General features: G+C 40.9%; 1 protein-coding gene across 8 annotated transcripts in view; it reads right to left on the reverse strand.

The window, feature by feature from the left end:
* LEF1 (lymphoid enhancer binding factor 1) overlaps nucleotides 1-26,927 on the reverse strand; it is a 156,193-nt gene that overhangs the window by 90,008 nt on the left and 39,258 nt on the right. For all 8 annotated transcript variants that reach the window (XM_077476694.1, XM_077476689.1, XM_077476690.1 and 5 more), the window contains one exon: nucleotides 26,534-26,670. In XM_077476694.1, the coding sequence (XP_077332820.1) occupies nucleotides 26,534-26,670 (137 nt within the window). The remainder of the gene's footprint in view (nucleotides 1-26,533; nucleotides 26,671-26,927) is intronic.

The raw sequence follows: 26,927 nt of genomic DNA on the forward strand, positions 1-26,927 counted from the left end.
ACAGAACAGTTGTACAGATCAGTAGATCAACTTCTGTACAACCATAGTGCCTTTACATGGATTGAAATGTGGCTGGTCGCTGCTGAAGCAGCTGATTTTTATTCTATGTATGGCCAGCTTAACCTATTGTGACTTAAAGCGGTTTTGTACAGAAAATTCATCTTATTCAAATGGCTTTGGAACATAGATGCAGTTATGACCATTTGAAATAAAATAATATGCAGTATTTACCTTTTATTTTTAATGTTTATGCCGACTTCCGGGCTCTCCTCCCGTGGGAGTAGGCGTGTTTATCGGCTTCGCAATGGTCCCTGGGAACCTTTTTAACTATTTCCCAGGAATCCGTGGGGGACACAGTCATGCCGAAATCTCGTGAGATTTCGGAAGGAGGACACCGGTCACGTGACGAGGGCGTGTCTGAAATTGCCATTTTGAAAGTGGGCAGGCAGCTCTATCTGTCATTACCACTATAGCACACGAGGCAAGAGGAAGGAAAACAAAGAGGACACTCAATGAGCATGTGCGAGATGGAGCGGTGGATGCTGGGAGCTCAGCATCATCGCATCCAGGAAGTAAATGCCTGTGGGCTTCAAACGCCCACAGTGAAAATGGAAACCGCCGGACTGCTTTTTTTAAAGTTTTCCTTAGCAATGAAATCGTCACGCCGGGGGTTAAAAAGACGCCGATCGTGACTGCAAAGACACCGTAGGAATCGCCCACCAGTGACACAGGAAAAAAAAAAAAAAAAAGACAGCGGAATCCCGCTTTAAAGGAGAAGTACAGGCAAAGCTTGTTTGGCTGTACTTCTCCTGTGGATCACAGGAGTGCAGTTCGTTCTGCACTCCTGTGACCAGTTTTCAGCAGACAGCGGGCTGAAGTCCATTGTCGGCTGACATCACAAAGCTGGTCCAGGCTTGGGCAAGATTGCGACAATGGAGTCAGGATCCACCCACATGTCTGGACTGGCACCCGACTCAGGTTCTCACTGAGCCACTGAGAGCCTGAGCCAGCCGCTCCCACCCCCTCCACAGCCCAGCACTCCAGTGAGCACAGGGGGACTTAGCAGAAAGCTGCTGACTGGCAGTCACCAGGTCTCTGCTCACTGAGCCCTGTGAACCAAGAGATTGACGGTGTTTAATCACTCGGTTCTCAGTGTTGGAGGCTCTGGGGGACAGATAACCTAGGTAAGTATGATTCTTAAAAAATCTCTTTTAAGATATATAATCCTAGAGTGTTTCCTTAGCTAAACACCATTTAGCGTTCTGAAAAATATACTACACAGAGAAGTTTGCATTAGGGTTATAAAGTAAGGCCCTTTTCACAAGGGTGATCTGATCAGGTCAGCTTGTCAGTTTTTCAGGCAGACCTGATTGGAAGGTTCATGCCCATTGACAGGTGGGCATAAACAGACTTGTGTACAAATACAATCACCTACCTCTGGATCCGATCTGGTCCACAAAAAAAAAGGAAAAAAACAGAAGTAGATCCGCCCTTCCATTTAGGCGGATAGATTTGGAGGGAAGTCGGGTGTAAACGGACAGTGAAGTCCATTTACTCCTGGCTATCCATACAGCAGAGCTGGCTCTGTCCATGTTTGCTCTGCAGAAACTGAGCGATCACAGATGTATCATCGGCCCGCTATGCTCTGATCAGCAGGGAATCTGATCCCCTGTTGATCGAAACGGAATCCACCCCTTATGACAGGGGCCTAAACGTGTGCAGGAGTACTAACAATTATTACATGATATAAAATATTACGAAGGTCATTATTATTGCTACAACTCTTTTTTTTTCCCCTTTTTTTTACTGACTATCAATACACTTCTTTCAGAACTTGCATGCTGATGGAAGGGTTGGGAGGGCTTAGAATTTACATGGAGGCCCTGAGATCTGAGATTCTGAAAAACACCGGTGAACTACCGAAGGCGGAGTGGTTAGCTGGATAAATGTGACATTTAATTCCCAGCACTGATGCCCTTCCTCCTCCCCAACAGTTTCTACCCACAGCACTGTTATTTAGTAATGTACTAACTATGTTGAGTGTTCTACTGCTACCTGTCCTTGATTTAGATATGTTAAGAGAAATGACAGTAGGCGGTATCCAGGAGGCCCTATCAAAGTTTTGCTATGGGGCGCCATAATCTATAGTCAGGTCCCTGTCTCAGATTATAATGTATCAATTTAAAAAGTGAAAGTATAACAGCCAGCAACTGGAAACATTTCACATATACAGTAACCACAATGCAGTTCCGTCCTCATAAACAACCTTCGAAACATACCAGTTTTCTGAGAATGACTTTCATTCCATAAAACTACTGGTGTTACTTGAATTGTTAGTTGTCACACTGTACTGTGTAATTCATTTAAACAACAGTATCTGATACCTGCCCACAATATAATGCTGCAATTAAATCATGTTCCAAATGTTATAGGACACATAAATCATATAAATCTCTAAATTATTTCATACATCATGGAAAAATGTACAATAAGTGTGTGCATGGTTCAGTAAACCAATGCACTGGGTTACATTTATTTCTGCAGTGATTTACAGCAAACATACTGCATATAGGTTGGTGCACTTTGCACTGCATGAAACCTTGCATCAATAAACTGATATTATTTGCTCTTTTTGTGAAAAATACAATTAAAATCTCTCTTGGAATATACATTCTATTACTGCAAAAAATGCCCATTGATCCTTGTTAGAATTCATTGAGCTGATAACGTCTTGTACATTTTATCTGTGCTGCACTGAAATCTCAAGCAGTATTATCAGGACTTCCAAGTTCACCTCTGTGAACTACAAAAATCCTCACACTTATGTTATGAAGATGTATAGAGTGCAAGATGTTCTGTAGGTCAAATCAGAAGCTGGAAACCTAAGATGACAATGCTGCTCCTCCATAGATGCAGTACTGGAAGTGAGGTTTGTCACCCAAGGACAGGAAGTAAGAAGTTAAAGTGGTTTTAAACACACTCCACAAAAAAAACCCGCAAGAAAGGCATACTGAGTTAGTATGCATAACATACTAGCTCATTATAAAATACTCACCTTAGATCAAAGCCCCCGCAGTGGTCCCCGTACACTGGTCCAGCCGGCGACATAGCTCCCATAGTTTTTTTCCAGGTATTGCGGGCTCCGGTGCTGTGATTGACCGGAGCCACGATGACGTCACTCCCACGCATGCGCGCAGGAGTCGCCGGTAACAGCACATCAGCTGAATCCGTTGCGTGAGCATGTGCTGATGAGGGGGGATATCTCCTAAACCGCGCAGGTTTGGGAGATATAAAGAGTAGCTAATAAGGCTTACCTGTAGTAAAAACTGGATTGTAAGGGTTTACAAACACTTTAAAGAAACAGAAAAAAGAAAATGAATACAGCCACAACATCTAAGGACTGGTAATCTCGAATATTTACAGTATGTAGCCCTGCCCTCGACTGTCAGCTGCTAGTACCACACTGTAATGTAAAATTATGTATACCACTTCCTGACTTGGAGGTTGTCTCAGCCTATCATCGAGCTGCTGAGAGCCTGAGACGGCCGCTCCCTCCCCCTCCACAGCCCAGCACTCCAATGAACGAGGAGGGGGCAGAGCAGAGAGCTGTGACTGACAGTCTGCAGGTCTTTGCTCAAGAAGCTCTGTAAACCGAGCGATTGGCGGTGTTCAATCGCTCGGTTCTCAGTGCAGTGGCGCCGGGGGAACCAATGCTACATCCACCTAGGTAAGTATGAATCTCAAAAAAAAATCCTTTACTTCTCTTTTAAGTTACATCTTCTGAAACCTCTTTTAAATAGTCATTCCATAGCAGAATGAGACTCATTCAAATGTAAGTAAGGAAAAACAAAGGTGTAACTGGAAATAGTTAAAGGGGCTAAAGGGCAACCTGAGTTTTTTATTTTCTCCAATAAGGAGCCCATGTTCTTCAAAAATGTAAAATATTCTGGAGCAACATGAAGAAAGAAATCTTAATTACTGCTAATTTCATACTTTTCTTACACTATTTATAAAACATTCTCTCAAGCTTTCTTGCCCTCGTAGGATAAATGTACCTTCTATCATGTAACAATCAGTAAAAACATGAAATGCTTATTTACCAAGAAACCATGCTACAGACTTCAGTGAGGCCCGATGACAGTGACAGAGTATTGCTTAGCCCTGTGTGCCAACAGCTGAAACAACATTGTGACTGCTCAATCTGTCGTCCACTCACTTCTGTTAATGGTGAGGTCCTTGTTTAAAAATGCCTTTCCTTCTTCAGACAGCTATCATTTATTGAACAGTGCATGTCTTCCTAGAACATCAACTGCTTACATCTCTCTATGGATTACCTCTATTTCTAGGCAATGCAGATACATCATACTTGACATACTATATGTGAAAGTCCTCATAGAAATTGCCAAAAAAGCCATGTGCATAGTGCATTAACCAGCACTGGACTGAAAATCTGCTTGATTGCTATGGACTTTTTCACATTACTAATGCTCTCTGCACCACCTCTTTGAAAAAAAATTCACATTAGGCTAAATACGTTTGTCCGCAGACTTTAAAGGGTGTTAAGAAGTGTAGGTGTAAAAATTTCCATTCCAAAGGCAGAATGTCTTGGGAATGGTCATATATCAGGACTGACTATGACTGTGTGGAGGAACAGTAGCAATGGGGGCAGGTCCTATAATCTGTCAGGCTTGGAGGCAATTGTAGATGTCCTCGGGAGCCATCAAAATACATGATACTGGGCAAACAAGACTGGCAACTGTCATCTAAAGTCTATGGAAACCTTGACATTATATACAGACCAATTTTGCCAATGAGCCCGGAGAAGGGCAGAGATCTGAATTTTTCTCTATTCATGCTTAGTTATATTGGATATAATTCTGTTGATTAGCTGTTTTGATAGTTTGCAGGATTTCTTGCATAGGATGTGTTTGTACGGTTTAACGACAGGGTCAAGTGTTTATCTACATATCGAATATTAGGACCTTAGAAAATTTTTCATCTTACTACCAAAAGAATGCCCTGTTATTGCCCATGTTCTATCTACAGTACAAACCATTGTCTTTTATATAGTAGGTACTCGGTGCAAAGTCCAGTATCTCACAGCAGCCAATCCGAATCATGTTTCATTAACATGACTTTACAGACGTTCTCAATCTGTGATTGGTTGCTGTGGATTCTGATGCTATATTGCCGCTTTTGCATTAATATCCTAGAACTCTCTATTGATGATTTAGCAATTTGTAGTTCTGCCTGGATTGTTTACACATTTGCCTAGTCTAGACACTTCTGCGGTTACAGCAACTTGACCAGAGACATTGTTCTTTTCAGAACTTAGTACACATTCCATTTCCCTGTCCGTTTCTTCTAATATCTCAAATTTGCCACTACTTTGACAAAGTAATCTGAAATTTCATGCTCCAATTTTACAGCTAAAATATATGCAAGTAAAATGTAAAAAGGAATTAACCACAACACATGTGCTAAAGACCTCTGTCTATTTTTATTACTCACATGAGCTGAATTTAGCATAAATTTGGTGTAGCGTATTCTGTCTGCAGTCAGACAAAGGCAGTACAAAGTACAGTAGCATGGACAGTATGTATATATATATATATATATGGTTTAAATCTTGTATAAGAAAAACTCACAATATATGGCTTTTAAGCTGTTGGGTTTGTATTTAAAAAAACATTAGAACAATAATATAAAAATATAGTACCTTGCAAAAGTATTACCCCCCTTGGCTCTTTACCTATTTTGTTACATTACAGCCTTTAGTTCAATGTTTTTTTTTAATCTGAATTATAGGTGATGGATCAGAATACAATGGTCTAAGTTGGTGAAGTAAAATTCGAAAAATATATACATAAAACAATTTTTCAATAAAAAACTGATAATTGGTATGTGCGTATGTATTCGCCCCCTTTGTTATGAACCCCATAATAAGCTTTGGTGCAACCAATTACTGGCAGAGTGGCCAGAAGAAAGCCATTACTTTCAGCAAAAAACAAAATGGCACGTTTTGAGTTTGCGAAAAGGCATTTGGGAGACTCCCAAAATGTATGAAGGAAGGTGCTCTGGTCTGATGAGACTAGAATTTTACTTTTTGGCCATCAAAGAAAACACTATGTCTGGCACAAACCCAACATATCACATCACCCAAAGAACACCATCCTCACAGTGAAACATGGTGGTGGTGGTGGCAGCACCATGCTGTGGAGAGGTTTTTCAGAAGTCGGGACTGGGAAACTGGTCAGAGTTGAGGGAAAGATGGATGGTGCTAAATACAGTACAGGGATATTCTTGAGCAAAACCTATACCACTCTGTGTGTGATTTGAGGCTAGAATGGAGGTTCACCTTCCAGCTGGACAATGACCCCAAACACACTGCTAAAGCAACACTTGAGTGGTTTAAGAGGAAACATGTAAATGTATTGGAATGGCCCACTAAAAGCCCAGACTTTCAATAGAAAATCTGTGGTCAGACTTAAACATTGCTGTTCACAAGCACAAACCATCCAACTTGAAGGAGCTGGAGCACTTTTGCAATGAGGAATGGACAAAAATCCCAGAGGTAAGATGTGGCAAACTCATAGAGACTTATCCAACGCGACTTTGAGCTGTGATAGCCGCAAAAGGTGGCTCTACAAAGTATTGACTTTAGGGGGGTGAATAGTTATGCACTTTTTCTGTTATTTTGTCCTATTTGTTGTTTGCTTTATAATAAAAAAAAAAACACCTTCAAAATTGTGGACATGTTCTGTAAACTAAATGATGGAAATCCTCAAACAATCCATGTTAATTCCAGGTTGTGAGGCAACAAAACACGAAAAATGCCAAGGGGGTGAATACTTTTGCAAGGCACTGTATATTATTATTTAGGTATATATTATATTCTGGAAAACAATATAAAAATGTACCACCCTACAGCCAAGCCCTTATAGTGGTATATAGCAGAAGTGATAAGCAATCCAGACCAGGAAAAACATAATATGAAAAACAATAAGTGGGTAATGGAATGCTTTTTAAAAACAATGCTTTATGAGGCTTCATATACATGAACTTGCACAACCCCCTATAAAAATACCTCCCCCGTGAGATATTAAAAATGTGCCAATGTTGTCTCCCTACCATAGTACATGCACCCATACCCATCACTAACAATCCCATACCAGTCTAAATGTTAGTGCAGTGTGATGCACATACAAAGACCTGAAACAGAAGAATGGCTCAGTCACTTCATCAACAAACACGGCTCCAGCTGTATAAAAGGCCATTCTGGGCAAATAGCGAAATCCAAGCGCAGTCACAGAGTGTATTGAGTGTTCTAAACTCCAAGAAACAGCATTTACAGCACATACAAGGTGAACAAGGTGAAGCATGCCAGGTAAAGCATCAAACAGCACTGACAGTTTACACGTACATATGTGTAAGCCAGTATCAGCAGATAACAGTAGTCTAAACATGCAGGCAGGAATGAGAAGCAAAGACAAGTGGTAGCCAAACAAACATTGGCTCATAGACCATTATAGAGTCACTTACAAGAATACCTTCCTTTTGCTATGAGTCCACCATGCTTAAACATTACTGGACTGGTCTTACAGCCAGGATTCACAGAGGCTATCCATTGGCATACCACTTACTGCTATGCTGTGTTTGACCAGCATTAAACTGTAATATTTTTCGGTAGTAACAGCAACTTTTTGAGGAGATGCTGAAGAGATATTGTCTGTGGGGTTTATCGGTTCGGGTGTGGTGCAAAATACAAAAAAAAACCACAGAAAATAATATTAAAGCTGCTTCATAGCAGTTTGCGGTTAAGGCTGATCATTGTATAACAACATTGAATAGAACTGAACTGCTGTAAAGTCATGAAATGCATGGGGGGCTCTTAAAAATGTACCAGACTCACTAATAGATCAAGTATGTGTAAAAGGTGAATTTTTCTTTAGGCAAAACAAGTAAATGCTACTACATAACATGTCAGACATGTGTTCTGTCTGTCTCCTGTGTAGTAATGTTCTAAAGACATCAAAAGCAGTGTTTTACATAGTTTTGACAGTTTCATTTTTAAACTGTTGAGTAGGCTACATGGTCTTGAGTTGAAAAGATCTTAATTAAGATGATTGAGCAAACAATATTATTTAAAGCCAGTTGCTGACTTCTAAGAGTGCAATGCCACCAATCACAGTAGTTCAGAGCTACTAGCCATGCTAGTTGCAATCAAAATTCCTTTCTTAAAGAAACAAATTCATTTTTATACACGAATGGGGATTATCTTCAGGTTAAGGTCAATCATGAGTTCAACCCAAACAAAAGCAATTTGCTGTTCCACAAATGGGCAAAGTAAATGCCAGTTTGTCCAGTCTGCGCAACTGCCCAAGCCCTTGTTTAAAATAAGTGGGCCCCCAGATATCCAGCCCCCCCCCCCTTATGTGAATAAGTAAGGTGCACACAGTGCCCCTTGTTACTCATTCAGAATTTTTTTTTTTTGCTTTGGTACATGTCCCTATAGCAGTGCCTAGCTATCCATGCCCTTTAATATTACCAAAGCGAACTGGCCTTGAAAAATGCCAGAAAAAAAAATGATAGGCTTTATATGGTTTGGCTCCTATAGATTTCAATGGGCATCAGAAGCTTTCCTCAGGCCGCGTACACACGGGCGGACTGTTCGCCCAACTTTGTCCGCTGAACAGTGTTTCAGCGGACAGTCCGCTCGTGTGTGGGCTTCAGCGGACAGTTTCAGCGGACAGTCTGACGAACAAAGTTTTTCGGAATTTCCGTAAGACAGTCCGCTGAAATCCGCTCGTGTGTAGGCTTGTTCGACAAACTAAGTTTCGCGCATGCTCAGAAAGGATTTACACGGCGAAGGTTGCATTGCAGTGTATTGGACGTCGAATTTCTCGTCCCGTCGTACGTGCCTTTCAAGTCATCGCGCACGCTTTCAGCGGACTGTTCGTTCATCGTGTGTGGTCAAGTCCGTTCATGCAAATTTTGAGCGGACTGTTTGTCGGATTGTTTGACGAACAAAGTTGGGCGAACAGTCCACCCGTGTGTACGCAGCCTCATCGTTTGTGGATTTCAGGCTGGATTCATGAATCCTCTAAGGGACAGCAAAATTAGCTGACAGAGATATTCTCATGAATGTCCCTGCATTCCCTCATGACCACACAAAATGTTCTATAATTAAATAGAAACTTTAGTGAGTTTTAAAAATTTTAAATTTACAATTTTTATAAACCATTTTTAAAAACACTCTTATTACATGTACAACCTGTTATATTACAAATAAACATTTAATGCAAGGTTTTTCTGAGCTTCACTGTGGGTATTGTGTGTGATAAGAGAGCACAGTCTGTACTTGCAGACTAGATATCTAGATCAGCCTTTCTCAACATTTTCTCAACCTTTGAAATAATTTTCAGGTCTCGAGGAACCCCTGCTAAAAAAGTTATCAAGGGTTAATGTCACAAACACCTGCTACATTGGTGGTCAGTAGTAAGAATGCCTCCTTTACAGTGGTGGTCAGAATGCCTCTCTTAGAGAAAGCTAAAAAGATCATTGATCACTGTCTCTGCCAAGTGACATTGGCTCTAGAACCATGCAGGCACCATTACATAGTAAGTTAATCGGCCACAGTTCAAAGAATCTCTAGCAACCTCTATAGGAATTCTGGGGTTCCTCAGAACATCTGTTGATCTACATCAAGGATCTCTAAACTACGACCCTCCAGCTGTTGCAGAACTACACATCCCATGAGGCATTGTAAAACTCTGACATTCAAAAACGTGACTAGGCAAGATGGGAATAGGGCCATAGTTTGGAGACCTCTGATTAGATGGTCTGATCTAGATGGTCTATTCAGGCTGTTCTAGACAGACCTAGATGATCTAGTGACCTATAGATCTAGATGGCCTATAATGCCTGATCTAGATGGTTTATACAAGTGAGGAGGAGGAGAGTGATCCTTCTCTGCGTCATTGAGCTGCCTGTTATAGTTTCCTATCTCTTAAATGCTAATTTTTGCTGGAGAGTTGCATTGGGCCAGTGAATTCAGTTGCTTATGACCAGCCTAATTCTCATTTTAGTCAACTATATTCAGAATGAACTTGTTAAACCTAATACGACTAACTGAGCAAATATATTTTGACACATTTATGTGTGCAATAAATTAATAATGCTTGGATTCTATTTAAAGCACATCAATTACCCATCCAGAACTAATGATGGTGATACACAGGTATATAAATACTTATGGGCTGGAAGTTCGTAACTTTGCTTGAAATCTGGATCTTAATATTTTGCATTACCTGATGGTATCTGGTGGAAATAACTTGTTTCAAAAATACATCTTTATACAAATATACTCAGGTTACATTTTTGCTTCTGTCTCTGCAAACTGTACTGCTGTATTCCCCTATTTTGTCTGTATATGGTGGTTGTTAATCCAGTTTGTGTTAATACTGTTTTAATTACAAGCTATCACAGTAGGCAGCTACTTTTAGAAAGTCAGAAAAAAATGACCATCCCTAAATGAACTCACTGCAGTTAAACAATGAGCAATATAACACCAAATATTGTCTAATCTTGGACTAGACATAGGCAATGGTCTATGAATAAGTGTACACCTGATCAAAGTTTCATATCTGAAAAAGATAAGAAATTACTTGAAGTATTTTATTATTCATCAAACTGTCTGGCCTATGTTGTTTTTTTCTATCCAAAGAATGTTGGAAGAACTAACGAACTGAAATTGTGATTTTTGTTCACATATCGGCAGAAAACACCAAAGAATCATGTGCCATCTCCTAGGTTCACATCTACGCAGCTTCCCTGTGGCTTCATTGGATTGGTTGCTGTACCTGTGGGAAACTCATGGAAAAGGTCCCTGAACCTTTTCCAAAATCGCAGCCACATGGAAACTGCATGGCGCTATGTGTTTCCATGCATGGGACACATGCTGTGATTCCCAATGTGTGTTTGTGTGGGGGGGTGCCATTAGGAATTAATGACACTCCAACATAGCATGTTTTTGCTGTGGTAAACATTTACACACAGTCCCGCACTTGCATAGATGTGAACCTAGGCTCATAGGGGACATGTATGATGCAAACTAGCCCAAATTAAGCAGCCTATCAGTTTACAGTGTATGCAACAATAGCTCATAACTGTCCCATCCTGACCATTAAGGAAGCAGATCCAAGTTTTAAGTGTTATAATTTTGCCGGCTTACAAGTGTTTTATTTGTGAGTATGTATATTTGTTTCTATAAACAGTAAAAATCTTTACAGTGAGCACTAGATGTGACATTATTTATTTTAGGATCTCTCACCATGTATTTATAGGCGCATGTGAAATTAGAAGACTCCCTCGCCACTACTAAGAGCAGTATTGTGGTGATGCAGCTGTTCAACTTTTTGGTGTCATTAAACCCTCTTATATTTGGAGGTTATAATTTAAGCTGAGCAGACTAACAACCACGATTTGTGGTGCTGGAGGTTTACACCGGGTCACTGATAAGTAATGGTTTCAATTGCACTACTTTTTTGGAAATTAAACTTTTTATCTCACTATATGATCACATTTTCACATGGATTTTGGTCGAAATTTTTTGAAAACCGTTTATTATATATTATTTACATTAAGGTTTAGCACTACACAATCTGACATAAATAGGCTAGCCATAGATGGGGCAGGAGTCCTCCTTAGCATTCCAGGCAGAAAAGTATATACCCATTACCTGAAATGCTAGGGTACACTGCTGGTTAATCTGTGCATCCCCCGATGGCTTTAGGCAGCATAGCCATGTTTAACACTACAGGCCTGTGTTTTAGGTCCATTGCCAGTGTATTTAAAATAAATGGGCTTCCTTAACCAAAGCATGTTAATGCAAAAAAAATGCACATTAAGGAGCATGCAGTAATGTACCGCAACTGAACTCAGAAGTCCTAAGGAGGCCTACATGTAACCACAGACATTGAAAGCTTAATGTAAAACTGGCCATTATATTTTGTAAGATTCCTCCTGAATTTACCAAATCTGTTCTGTGGGTTGCCCTGGTGGAGTCAGGCAGGAAAATCTCAGTTGAACACTGCCTGCATCCAATCAGACACAGGCACTGTTCTGGTATTCTGACAGCTGCAGGTTTCGGCTGGCAGAATACAATACCTGGTACTGCAGATTTATCCATCTACGCCATTTAGCGTTGAAGGGGGAATCAAGTGATTTCTCCTGTTCAGACTGCAAGGCTGAATGAGCAAAATCTTAACATGTATGGCCAGCTTTAAAGTAATCAGAATTCCTGGACAAGTATGTAATGACCATGACTAACTTTACTGTGGTGTATGCTTACTGTGAATCTCTTCCCCATGAATTTTAACCTTTAGGAAAACCTTCGCAGCCATACTGTATCTCTCATTTGTCTACATTCATGAGCTGATAAAAAACAGTATTCTACCTGATTATTATTTAGAATTAATTCACAGTACAGCCTTATTTTGCAACAAAATCTATTTTTGTTCTGTAAGTCTTTGCCTTCAAACACAGAAATTCGAGGAATCACTACTATACAAAAACACCCAACTATGTCATAAATACAGTGGTTTCTTCAAGAAGCGTAGCTCCTCAGTAACATTCTTGTTTGACTTGATTAAAGCTAGACGCCATTTCAAAGTATTTAAAGGTGCCATGGGGAATGATGCACATACTAATTATATCCCCAGGTAATTTCGCATGTCAGCACCTACAGAAAACAGACACAGGAAGACCTTCAGATACCTCATTTCAAAACCAAAAGGCTAGCATTTGTGTGTTTATTCCATTACTGGGTAAACGGTCACAGCATAGACTGTAAACCATAAAAAAAAATACTTTTTCCCCCGCACTGTATGTTCACCACAGATAGAAAAGACATTGACAGTTGAAGTAAAGCAACCAAAAGACCCTGTAGCCCTACAACTTACAGCTGAGGCTGTGGTTTAGCAGTCAGTTTTCCGGTGCTAAGCACATAGTCATACACTAAATAAGAAAGTGTAGAATTAAGCTCCATACTATTTTAGACAAACTATCCTAAAAGAACCTTCAGGAAACGTGCTGTGACCACTTTTCAGTTATGGACCCCATAAAGGTTAAGGGTTTGAATATTCACTCATGAAAATCTAGCTAAAAAAAGTACATAAACTGTGTAGCACACACCACCTTAAACCTTGCAAATCTCGAATACCTTTATTCATTGCTGTTCTCATGATTTATCAAAATTAATTTCCTAAGATTTCCAACCAAACTGAAATGCTTGTGAATGAACATATTATATACTGTCCTATTTCTGCTCACAAGCACCAAAACTTAGAGGACAGTCATTGCTTGGTACTTGTATGTTTACATTTAACAGAAAGTTACACCTTTCTCCTATGAAATTGTATATGCATTATGGCAAAATTCCTCTGAGATCATTGATATAACACAAAGAATCAGGGTTTCGGCCTTTGCAGTCAGTCAACCTAGGGTTTCTCCAATGGTCATTAGGGGTTCCTTGAGCTGTGACTGACCTTCATGTTGATTGTGCCTACATTATTCCAGGGAGCACACCACTTTTTTAAAGTCATCGATACCAATAATCTTTTTAGCTGTCTGTAAAGGAGGCATTTTCCCCACTGACCACAAAAGTAAGGAGAATTCTTCCTACTGATCACCAATGTAGTGGCCATTTTTCCCTTTGACTCCTTCGTGAATTGGATTTGGTAAGGGTTCATCAAGACCTGAAAATAATTTTAACGGTTCCCCTGGGGTAAAAATGTTGAGAAAGGCTGAAATAAGTAATCAATTCTTAGCCCAAATCCCAAAAAAGTAAAAGCCCCTCTTTTGTGCACCCACACTGCAAGGGTTAACTGCTCGGTTATGTCTAGGAGATGGTAAAAGCGCTTTTACTTACCTGATCTTCTGCTCCCATAGCAAACGGCCATCCTCTATGCTTCGAAAGTGGACTCTTCGACCTCATGTCCAGTGCAGGGCTACAATCCCTGCAATAGTCTCAATGACATCAAGGGCATCTGACTGCAAGGGTGCTGGGAGAAGAGACTGCAGGAACTGGAACCAAAAATAGACTGACAGGGGTTTTAACAAGCCATACTCTGTCCTTAAAGAGGAGCTTCAGTCTTCAGCTACAAATACTAGACCTTCTGACACTTACCTGTGCAGAGATCTTCAATCAGCTTTGGGTGCAGACAGAGATTCTTCAATCAGCTTTGGGTGCAGACATCTTCACTCAGGGAAACTGGCAGTGAAGCCTTAAGGCTTCACAGCCAGTTCCCCGCTGCACATGCGTTAGTGAGTCCCACCATCTTCTGGACCTGTGTGTGTGTGTGCCTGAGGGCAGTGGGGTGAAGGAGGAGGGGCCAGACATACTTGGAGATTGACGCGGTGATCTTACCCAGGAGTGGGCACCTGTTAAAACCAGGTACCCCCCCTCCCCAGAAAGTGGCAATTATATATACATATATATATATATATATATATATATATATATATATATATATGAAATCACTGAGATATACTAAGGTATGGTAGCCCATGATGTTTCTGAGAGAGGCTAAATATGTAGTTCTATGAATAACTAACTGAAAGCTGTTATGATGGCTTTGGAAAAAAAAATCTCTAATACCATTAGCAAATAATTTATTATGAATGCACGTCATGTTTGATTTAATGTTATTTAAAAGCCTTTTGGCCGCACCATTTTTGTTTTGTCTGAGATGGTAATTAATCAAGAAAATATTTGAAGGATCCACAGTTTATGGTGTTTAGAAAGTATCCCTCACAGCAGTGAGTCATGGTTTCCCCACAGACAGAGGCCAGCTGGGAAACATCCCTTGTAACTGAGTATCTCACTGTGCTGAACAGTGGCAAAACTACAAAGGTGACTGTATATAGTTATTGAGGAGAAAGGATATAGACTGAAGCATGTGCAGGCCATACATATTTAGATTTCTTTTATTCAATCTATGGGCTGAATGAAAGCCATCTAGCAGATCCCTCCATCCATGCTTATAGTGTGGATGGCCGAACCCCCCCCCCCCCCCCCTTCCGCGCTAATGTATTTTGACGTCAGAAGCCGATCTCAGTATACCCTAACAGTGCCTGCATATAATTGGATGCAGGTGCTTTTTTATATATTTTTTATAATTTGGAAAGAAGCTCTCTGACTAAAGTTGAACAACCAACTTTTGCCAAACAGAGCAGTTCCAACAAGGTCAAAAACTGCTTCAATTGTGGCCAAGCCAGCAAGAATTGGCTGAAAATCGTGCAGTGTATGGCCAGCTATACAGAGATCTTTCATTAATATCTTTTGTATACATTTCATTTACCGTATATACTCGAGTATAAGCCGAGATTTTCAGCCTCTTTTTTGAGGCTGAAAGTGCCCCCCTCGGCTTATACTCGAGTCATCGCTGTCTGCCTGCTCGATCAGCGTGTCGAGCAGACAGACAGCGGCCATTCTATAATTCAAAAGCCGCGCCTCCGGCTCCGCCTTCGCCTGTGATAGGCGGAACACTGAATTTCCCAGCAGCCTGTGTTCCGCCTATCACGGACATCGTCTCATCCTCGTACTACGGACGAGGATGAGACGATGTCCGTGATAGGCGGAACACAGGCTGCTGGGAAATTGTGTTCCGCCTATCACAGACAGGGAGGCGCGGCATTTGAACAGGGGAATGGGCGCCGACGAAGAGCGGTGATCCTGGGACGGGACCGGACGGAGGCTCGGCTCGGGACGGGACGGGACCGGACGGAGTCTCGGGACGGGACGGGACCGGACGGAGGCTCGGGACGGGACGGGACCGGACGGAGGCTCGGGACGGGACGGGACCGGACGGAGGCTCGGGACCGGACGGAGGCTCGGGACACAGGTAGGCTGGACACACAAGGCCACACACACACACACACACACACACACACACACACACAGGGATGGATGGATGGATGGACACACACACAGGGATGGATGGATGGATGGACACACACACACACAGGGATGGATGGATGGATGGACACACACACAGGGATGGATGGATGGATGGACACACACACACACAGGGATGGATGGACACACACACACACAGGGATGGATGGATGGATGGACACACACACACACAGGGATGGATGGATGGATGGACACACACACACACAGGGATGGACAGGCATATCTCACCCTCGGCTTATACACGAGTCAATAGGTTTCCCAGTTTTTTGGGGGTAAATTGGGGGCCTCGGCTTATACTCGGGTCGGCCTATACTCGAGTATATACGGTATTTATCAAATTAATAATTACTAAAACTGTAGAGGCTTCATGTTGGAATAGTAATGAATGTTAGCAACTAAGGTGAACCTTTGCTCACTTTAAACACCCAATCATATCAAGGTGAATTAAGAAAACTAAAAGGATATTGTTGAAAATGATTGGTTGATTAACATGAAAACAGCTTTATCTTATTTACCAAGTTCAGTGAATATTCACTGTGCTAAATGAACAGTCTATGTTTTTAGTAAATCAACCCAAATGTACAGTATATATAATTATAATTATGCTATTTTAGCTAGTACTTTAACCAGAGGGGGACCAGAGTTTACTGGCCCAAGGGAGCATAACCCAGCTCTTTATGATAACAGGAAATTGGTGGAAAAATACATAGATAGATATTCTTGGTTCCAGCTGTTTCCTCCTACAGGAGATTCATGGTTGCGACAGTTTCCTCTTCTGAAAAACTGTAGTGACATTGATAAAATTATTGTTTGTATCACAGGGGGCTATTGATCAAAAGTTTATAAACAGTAAACGCTATAGGGCCTTCACCACTGTATTGCCAAAGCATGTGCAGTACTAAGGCACCCTCCATCTTCTCGTGGCCCCTTTTCATTTTTGCTGGCCCTCCTTCTGGTATCTGCATACCACAATTTACCTACAGATTTTATAGAGATGCACAATTTATTCTTTGTTACCGTTATGGCAACTTTGAACAACTAATATGAACAGCCATACATAGAACTTGCACACAGCTGATTCAATCTAATTTACTTTCATCTATATGAGATACATACAAGAAAACATTGCACTAAGAGCCATGTACACCCATGTGTATCAGTGTGCTTTTTTCTACTAATGGGGTTTACATCTCCTCGGCCACCAATCAGCATTAAAGTTCCCCATTAAGGGCTTGATATATTGACTGATTTCTGCTAAATCAGACAAAATTCCAAAACATCCACTGATTCATGAGGCACTCTGATGGGGACAACTAATGTAAGGGGGCACTCTGATGGGGACAGTTAATGTAAGGCGCACTCTGATGGGGACAATTGATGTAAGTCGGACTCTAATGGGGACAGTTAATGTAAGGCGCACTCTGATGGGGACAATTGATGTAAGTCGGACTCTAATGGGAACAGTTGATATAAGGAGCACTCTGATAGGGAAAATTGATGTAAGGGGGCATTCTGTTGGGACACTCTGATGTGGACAGTTTATCTAAAGGGGACTCTGATGGGGACAGCTGATGTAAGTGGCACACTAATGGGAACAATAGATGTAAGGGGGGCTCTGATGGAAACAATTGGTGAACAAGGAACACTGGTTACCTGCATCTGTCACATTGGTGACATTATGCTCCCTGCCATTTTATAATGCACCCTCAGGTTAGATCCAGCCCTAATTACCCTGCTTAACAAAGGCTCTTTACAAATAATATGAGGAGGGTAGAAAATAATCAGCCGAACATGCATTAGATCAGTCGCAGTATTCAGGCAGCCATGAGTGCCATGGCTTTCTGAATGCAAAACCGGCAGTGGAGATTTCTACATCTGAGCTGTGTATGACAGCCTTAACCCTGCCCGGAACGTTGGAATTTCATTGGTAGCTGTGGGGAATATCAGAACATATTGACAAGACCCTTCGTTTCTAACTATGGTAACCTGAATACTTTATTGGTTGTTATGGCTTTTGCTTTATATACTACTAGTATCCTTTCTGCTGATGCTCAATATGTGTTCCACTGCACAACAAAATACTAAAATCTCATATAGGGTTTTATATGTAATTGTAGCTTTTTTTCTATATCTGTAGCGTTTATTAAAATATTACCTGGTTATACTGCCATAAATGTCCTTGTTCAGGCACTTAGTGTTATAGGGTGACAACCGTCTCCTAATTGTGCTCCTGCATTGTCACCCTCTCACATCCACCCCTGATAAAGACTAAAAGCAGCCATGATGACAAACATTGCACAAGCATGTTCCAGTTTTGTCACTATCAGGAAGGTAGTCCTGAGCAACAATGTTCAACCAGTGCTAGAGCAAGTGCAGATGATAGGCAGTGGCTGAAAGTGGTTGGAGAAGATCTGCGGCACTTAGATGCATAAGATGATAATAAAAAGGTAAATGAAAAAACAAAATAACAAAAAAACATGGCAGTTGTTTATGATACACACTGTCTTAGCAAACTAAATGTCAAGGGACATACAAGCTGGAACAAGTAAAGATCGTGCCATATTTATAATGTATGTCATTGATTGGCCAATGCTAGACCTTAACATTTTTAACACTGTATTATATACGAATGCCTGCTGGCAAACAAAGGGAGATAGATTCATCATATGTAGAAGGCCACATTTTTCTACTATGAACTCAATTTTAGCTCAACTATCTACAGTTCAGCTACATTCCTTAAATGTTAACAAATGTATCTGCAAAGGTTACAAATAGCTTTATTGAGATTAATGGTTCTTAAACAAAACACCAAAGCCGACAAATTGCTGCAGCCCTTTGGTTATTTTTTTTTATGTTCATTGTGATCAAAGCAAATATTAGCGTGTTCAGGTCTATAGTAAACAAATGAAGGGCTCAGATCAACCCCAAAGTGTTTCTTCTCTGGGTAGATGCTGGCATGTTGAATCATCCACCCACTTACATACATCTCTTGGGGATTTGAACAGTGAGATCTCAAGGACCTAATCCTGACCACCTGCAGCAAGCATTACAAGGGGTCTCAAGCCCCCTATTAGATTTTTCAATTATTTTCTTAATGGAGGAGCCTCAAGACTGCCTAAGACACATAAGAAGCCTGTGGGTAATTTAGCCCAACCATGTCCATCTAAAAACAAATCCATTTTGGGTGGAATTAGCCTTTAAAAGTTTAGTACTTGCTATTTAAAAGCAAAATACTGCTTCTATTATAAATATAAGTAATAATGGAATTTGGTTCACTTAGCTTGCCAAGCCACAAATGCTATTTACTTCATCTTGCGGTGGGGGGTGGGGGGTCTTCTAAGTATCTTTCAACATGAGCCAGCCCATTTCACACAGTCTCTATGTGGCACAATGTAAGAATGCTTTAAATTAAGTCTATGTAGGACCAAACGTAGAGAGAAAACAAAGAATTCTAACACGATGTCTCCTTATTTGAAACAGATTTACCCCCTCATATGAAAGCAATGTGTTATATGTTGCTGGTATTCATTTTGTGATGCAGAATCTAGGTTATGTATCGCATAACAATACTGTATATCATACATTTGTTTAGAGGTACCCAAAATTGGTGGAAACACGTCATGAGAAAAATAGAAGGAGCGCTGACCTATCTCCCTGGAGACATTACTTAGTTGTCATACTGACCCTATGGCTTCAATCATTTTGGAGTCGGCAACAGAACAGTTATTGTAACTTAATTTTCTGCATGGTTGTTCCAGAACAGGAACTCTGACAGTGGTCACCAGGACAAAAAGTCAAAGTGTATCTCTCTAGAGGGGACACAGATGGCAATAAAATTTTGAAGTTTTGGTTTTAGACATACCTTAATGGATCAGGTTCTGCCACCCTTAAGCTAGCTATACATGTCAAGAGCCCCATCCATTTCCCACATTCCCCATCTAAGTTAAACAGCATGGATGGATGAATCACTGCACTGTTGGCTATTGTATTCTAATAGCTGGCACCCACAGCTTTCAGACCTGAACAATAACTGCATTTGAATAGCCGAAATTATTGTTTGAACAACTTTTTTTCTGCCAGGCTTCTTTGATTAATGTTGGCAACTTCACCCATGGCTCAAATTTTGGCCGATTCACAGGCATTGGTGATATTTGAGTCGTGTATTAACCTAAAAATTAGGTTGGAACTAAGAGTAAAAATGGTTAAAAAATACATAAAATTATGCCTGGTTCAGGTCTTGCACCATTATCTGATCAGTACACTAGCTCTGCCATGGCAGTCCTTGGTTGTGCTGGAGGTGGACACAAGTGAATAAAGTGTTGAGCAGTATATAATTATTATGTCTGTATGCAGGAATTGGTCTATGACTCAAAAGAGCGATTCAGCACTTCCAAACATGTGGAGCTTTTAATTCCATGAAAAATTAAATTGAAAGCTTATGGTGCTGGATGCAGAATGGAGAAATGTACAGTAAAACCAGACTTCAAGGAAGAAAAAGTTAACATTTATTTAACGGCACCCATCTATTTTTCTTGTTGATTATTGCCACTAAAACAGAAAGCAAGGGATAATCCATACATTTTGAGTTGTCATCAGAGAAAGAGGTAAAGGAAAATCCTCTGAAAGGAACAAATGTTCCTATAACAACTCCTCGCATTTGCTGCTTTGTTTCCAGGATGGGAAGTGACGACAAATCTCTCTAGAGGACAGTGACAGCAAATAATAATTTGGTAAAAATATTACCATTTCTTTTCTCTATGTAAAAATATAAAAACTGGCTTTATATACACTATAGGCGCTCTGAACACGGGGCCATCTGGATGAGCTGAGTAACGGACTTTCGTCTGGTAAGGTCAGGGGCCTAAACTCCGCTACCACTTGGTAGAACATTCAGCCCCATTCAGCCACAGCTTACTAGACCAGTGATGGCGAACCTTGGCACCCCAGATGTTTTGGAACTACATTTCCCATGATCCTCATGCACTCTGCAGTGTAGTGGAGCATCATGGGAAATGTAGTTTTAAAACATCTAGGGTGCCAAGGATCGCCATCACTGTACTAGACTATGACAAGCTGCCTGCAGAGGCACTTTACAACTCCAGGAAAAACTAAAACACTGAGAGGGACAGACTGCTCCTAGATGGCGCCGGGTGCAAAGAGCCCTTAAAGCATTTGTTACCCCAATTCATATTCCTGATATGTGCCTGCTGTACCATGTACTTGTATGAGAAAGTATCCTGTTCTCTTTGTATTGCTTACTTTGTGTGAAATCCCTGGTGATCACACTAGTGAGAGTAGGAGAGCACACAGAGTAGGAGAGTTCTCTAGCTATGCTGGGAACTCTGTGTGCTTTCCTCCAATAATCAGACTTCACTTGTCCTGACATGTCCCTGCTGCACAGCTATTTACTGGGAATCTTAGTGTGCTGTTGCTTCTCCGCCCCCCAGCTCTTATGGAGCCGAGAACAGAGGGAATGTGATCACGTATAAAAAAGTGATCACATTCCCTCATTTCTACTTTAAACTGAATGGGTTGTTTTACAAGCTGATAGTTTACAATCACTTTAATGTTAAAAGGTAAAGTGTTTTTCTATCTATTTTTATTGCTTGTTGTGTTCAGTACTTACATAAAATATTTAAAATATCTGGATTTAGTTTTAGCCAGATAAATAATAAATGTTACAAATGAATGTTTCATATTTAAAATCTGCAGTCAGCAGGTAAAGTTATAGATTCTTCCTCCCATGTTTACAAGGCTGATCTAATTCCGAAAGATAACAGCTGTTTACCAAGCTCAATAGCTTAACCTCAAATTTCCAAACACAGCAGACTGACATTAGGGGTCTCACATGACTCTCCCTTTGCCTTCCTGTCTGCTCTTTTCAAGGACACATAGAGGATCACGTTGAGAGAGAAAGTTCAAAAGCAAAAAAAAATCTTCTGCTCCAATTTCTTTTAAGAAAAATCCAAGTTTTGTAATTTAAATCAGAGAAAGAGCTGGGAACACACAGCTCAAAGCTACCTGTGAGGATCTGATGAGCTGCTGAAGAGATCTGTGTGCCTGCCCACAACCAGGGAAATCCAATGGAAACAAAGAAGAATGGCGGGACATCCGGAAGTAAAATCAAAAGAATTTATTGAACGTCCATGAAATCAATATCGATTTAAATCCCTCTTTGTAAAGTAAAGATTTTATATAAAGAAATATTGTTTTAAAATGTATAGCTGATAAAAAAAAAATATTAAGTATAAAGAACCCAACCTATTATAGTTTCCGTTTCAACTTGCGGCTGTGTTGGTTGTAGTAAGAAGAGCAGATTTTGAATGTTTCCTTGTATCTGGCCATTTGTGCTCAGATTAAACTCGCCTTAGTTGCATGCTGTTTCAAGCAGCACAGACTCTGTTAGGCTCTGACTCTGCCAGCAACACGTGGAGTGCTCACTTTCCATCAAACAGCTGCAACATTTAAAGGAATGAAAAACATCTGAGAACAAAGGCTCTCCCTTTGAATTCCTGCAGACACCAAAAGCTTTAGCATTTAAGCCCGCCACTTAGGTGATGTGACACTTTTGCTGTTTGGTAAACAATTTGCTGAAGTGTCAGCATGCAGAGGTGCTAAAATAGTCACCTTTATATGTTAGTGTTAAACGACACACCTCCTGTCACTTACTACCTATGTCATTTAACGCAGTTTGTCTTCTTTTGTCTGGGCCTTTAATAGTTACACGGAAACTGTAATAAGTATATGAAATTGGTGGGAACGTGTATTGCTAGTGCAGCTGCAGAAATTCTGCCAATCCCGCAAAGGCGTAGTTCTGAGGTCCCCTCTTTAATTTAATGTCTTAGAAGTGATTGCTTATGTGCATTTAATCGCCAAAATTCACAAGAATTAAAATGGTCCTTCACCCATTAGATAAACTTTCTCTCATTTGCTTTCCTCCCACTCTTTCCGACACAATAGCAAAAGTGAATACTGTACCTGTTTTCTGTTTTAGTGGTGTGGCTTACCACTTCCTGATTTCTCACTTAGACGAGCATAACATAGGGGTCGCCCCCGTGGCCTCCTCCCAGGAGGTAGTGTTTTAGCGAGAGGTGCAAGCTTCATAAGGTTCCCGCACATGCGCGGACATGCTGCTGGTCTTTGCCACGGCCCCAATACCTAGCAGAGACCTGCAGCATGTTAATGCATGCGTGGGATTCTGGCTAAGACCTGTGATATGTCCGCGCATGCATGTGAATACCAAAAAGTCTCCCTGAATGAGAGTTTCAAGATGGTAGTGCAGAAGCAGGATGGAGCAACGAGAGCTTCAAGTGAAACTTCATTCTCTCAATCAACATTGACTATTTTTAATTCCTAGGCTGCTAGCATTAATAAATAGATAGGAACGTATATCATATTTACTTGTTTTTAATTTTTTTATTTTTTTTTGTTTCTTCAGTAAGGCCCCTTTCACGCCGATCAGGTCCGCCTGTCAGTCTTTCAGGCGGACCTGATCGGACGCTCCATTCACTTCCATGGAGCGGTGACATGTCCACTGACACCCGCCGCTATCCAAACCGATCCTGTCCATTAAATCCAGACAGATGGAGACCCTATTTTCCATCCGTCTGGAGGATCAGATCAGATGAGATTGGATGAAAACGGAGAGGCGGTCCGTTTTCATCTGATCTCCCATAGAGGACAGCGGGGCTTTGACAGGTCAATTTCTGCACAGTGAGCAGAGACGGATCTCTCATCCACCTGCTCAGCGGGGATCAGCAGATCGATCCCCCGCTGAGCAAGCGGAATCTGTATAATGGACAAGCCCCTATGAAAGGACCCTTACTCTCTGGTTTCTTGCCTAGGCAAATTATGTCATACATCCCAGGAATCTTCTGGAGGGGGAGGGGATTTCTTAGCTAAACACACCCTCCTGATTGTATGCCTGAACTAAGGGCAGATGGATTCCAGGATGTTAATGCTACATGAATCGTCTACCCTTACTCAAGATGGCCATGGCCAGAAATGCTAGAGGGGTGTTTTTCAATGTGATTTCTCAGCAAAACAAAGGTTTGAGACCATTACCTGGAGCGCATTTGCTTTAAATAATAAAAATATATTAAAGGATAAGTTCACCATTTAGAAAAAAATTATTAATGCACATTTTTTTGCAGGTAAGAAAATGTGCATTTATTATTTTTCCTTTTGGAGCCTGTAATGCATTGCACCAGCGATCAGAAGATCGCTGGTGGCATGCAGGGCTCCTTCAGATCTGTCAGTAAATCTATTAGCCGTACATCCTGTACGAGTAAGCAGATACGTTGACAGGAAGAGATCAATGAACTACCACAGTGCTCCACAGTGCCATGGTGAGTTCATTGAGAACTGCAAGCCAACGGCTGCTAAGGATGTTGGGGCTTGTAGTTCATTCACACCTAGAGCTGTGTGAATGAATGACGTGGCAGCGTGGGAAGAGCCTGGCACAGCGGCACTGAATTTAAAAAGGGACAGCTAGTAAGGGAAACTTCTGCAGCCACGGGGGGCAGCAGACAGGGGCTGCAGCATCGGGAACATGTTATATGTTCCACCCAAAAAACGGGTGGAACATGTAACATGTTCCCAAATGTGAACTTATCCTTTAAATAGCATTTTCCCTTTGTGGTGCTCAGACACAGTGTAGTTCTGCTTTCAGCTGCAAGGTAGACAACAGCGAACTCCATGCACTAGTACATATGCTTTTTTTATTAACCTAAAGGATCAATTATGAGGTAGAAAGAATTTAGTTGTACCTAGGGAGTGTGAGGTTCCTCTTTAATGAGGGAGAATTCAGGTAATGCCTCCAGGGTAATGTATACACAAATATTTCTCTCCAACAGATGAAAGTGTATTTGGATAAATTCACATTTTTCATGGCAAGCCTTTAAAGTGTACATTTTTGTTTTTCAGTTTCAATACTTTTTAAAGTGCTACTAAAGGTAAAACTGTTTTGCGTTAAAATAAAATCCAGTTTATACTTACCTGTTTTATCCAAGGGTATTACAAAGAGTCAGTCCCTTTACCTCCTCTTTGGCTGTACCCCACCTGCTTCTTCTTCTTTCAAGTGCCCCCTTAGCAAGCCACTATGGGGATAACCATGCGGACATACTCTCGATCAGGGCTGTGGGCAACCATAGACACACACAGCGCCAGTAATCCCCGCCCCCGATCCCCGCTCACAGGAGTTTGACTGACAGCAGCAGGAGTCTGTGGAAGTGAAGGAGAACTGCTGTAGGCAGGAAAGCACTGGAGTGATGAGACACAAACCAGTTGGGGGGGGGGGGGGGGAGTGGGCCTTTGTACCTTAAAGCATTCAATGCATTAAGATAAAAAATGTTGTGACTTTAGAACCACTATAAGGCTTTCTAATTAAATGGGTTGCCTTGACGCAACACATGATAATGCATGATATACCACACTTTAGAAATAAGTACAATAATGCACCGCAATTGAAGAGTAAAGGGAGCCTTAAGATTATAGACTTTGATCTTCAAGGCAATCAGTTATGCAGAAACATACTTAATTCAGTTGCAGCACCCACTGGTCATTCCTATTCAGATCATTATGCAAATGAGGCATGGTTTGTTACTAGGGTTTGCTAGCATCAAGGTACGTCTCTGTAGCAAAGATGGGATAACATCTGGAAGAATTATGACTATAGGCTAACTGATTTCTTTTTATTCCAGTTCTCCCTGTATGTAGAAGCAGTCAGAGAATAAAACAAATCCCATGAAATTTCAATAATATATTTTTTTTGTGCAAACAAATTATTCTTAAAGCCGATTTTAAAAATGGAAACAATGCAATTATATTCTTTAAAAAATCATTAAATGTGTTTGATATTCAACTAGTTTAAGTAGCTGAATTTGCTAGATATCAGTCTTCTCTAATTCTCTTTGCAGCAAATTTCAGATTGGGAGAGAACAGGACAGGACTAGGACCCAATAAGAATTTCTTACATGTAGATGTGCTGATGGCGAACATGCTGAGCAGTGGGATGACCTTGTCAGCATGCTTCTTCTGCTTCACTGTCCAATCAGCATTTGAGGGGTAGGTTTTAACCCGCTGTTCTCGACCAAGCTTCTGCTACAACGGAGATGGGCCATCTGGCTCTGCTGTCTACAAGTCTAGATCACAAATCTGCCTTTAAAAGATGACAAATCCATTGGCAGGTACCTCAATATCCATTTGTGTATTGCAAATCTGTATATCTGTTAACCTTAAGTTCAGCTTTTGAAAATAGGCGCTTTCCACCTAACCATATGATGTCAAGAAAATAAATAAATTTAAAATGCAAATGCAATATGACGGTATCTGTTATTTTAGAAAAGTTGGCAAGTATAACAACAATCAGTGTAAGAGGGTATTCCAGTTCCTCAGAAACTAGCAGAGACAATAACGGTACAGTTCACACAGAAAGAAACCATTTTGTGCTTTGTGCTGCCAAACAGAATTTGAAAGCTCATAAATGTTACACAGAAATGTGACCTGGACTGAATCTGAGAAGAAACCAACTGCAACAAGACACAGTGCACTTACTGTTCTAGGAATGGGTGGAGACAAAGATCCATTTGACATGTATGGGTCATTATTCATATTTGGCATCATGATGTAGCTTGGGTATCCAGGATACGAATGGCCTTTGCTGTATAAACCACCGTCCGGATGTTTTCCAGCTATTCCACCCCCCCCCCAAAGGGAAAAGAAAAAAAAACAGAAAAGAGAAAAAGTCATCTTATGAAAAAGCTTTTCTTTACATTTTGCCAAAAGGCCATACAACATATTACAGCATGTTCTTTCAAAGGCTGTGAAATTTTGGCTCACAGTAACCATTTCCTGTGAAGCACAACTAGGTAAGCCACATCCATGTATTCATATAAAACTTGGAATGTCCCTAGATTATTCCCTAGGTTCTTTGAGAACATGTGATGAG

The sequence above is a fragment of the Lithobates pipiens genome, unplaced genomic scaffold, assembly GCF_037356315.1.
Source record: "Lithobates pipiens isolate NorthernLeopardFrog02 unplaced genomic scaffold, aLitPip1_a1.2 Scaffold_13, whole genome shotgun sequence".
In the NCBI taxonomy this organism is placed as follows: Eukaryota; Metazoa; Chordata; class Amphibia; order Anura; family Ranidae; genus Lithobates; species Lithobates pipiens.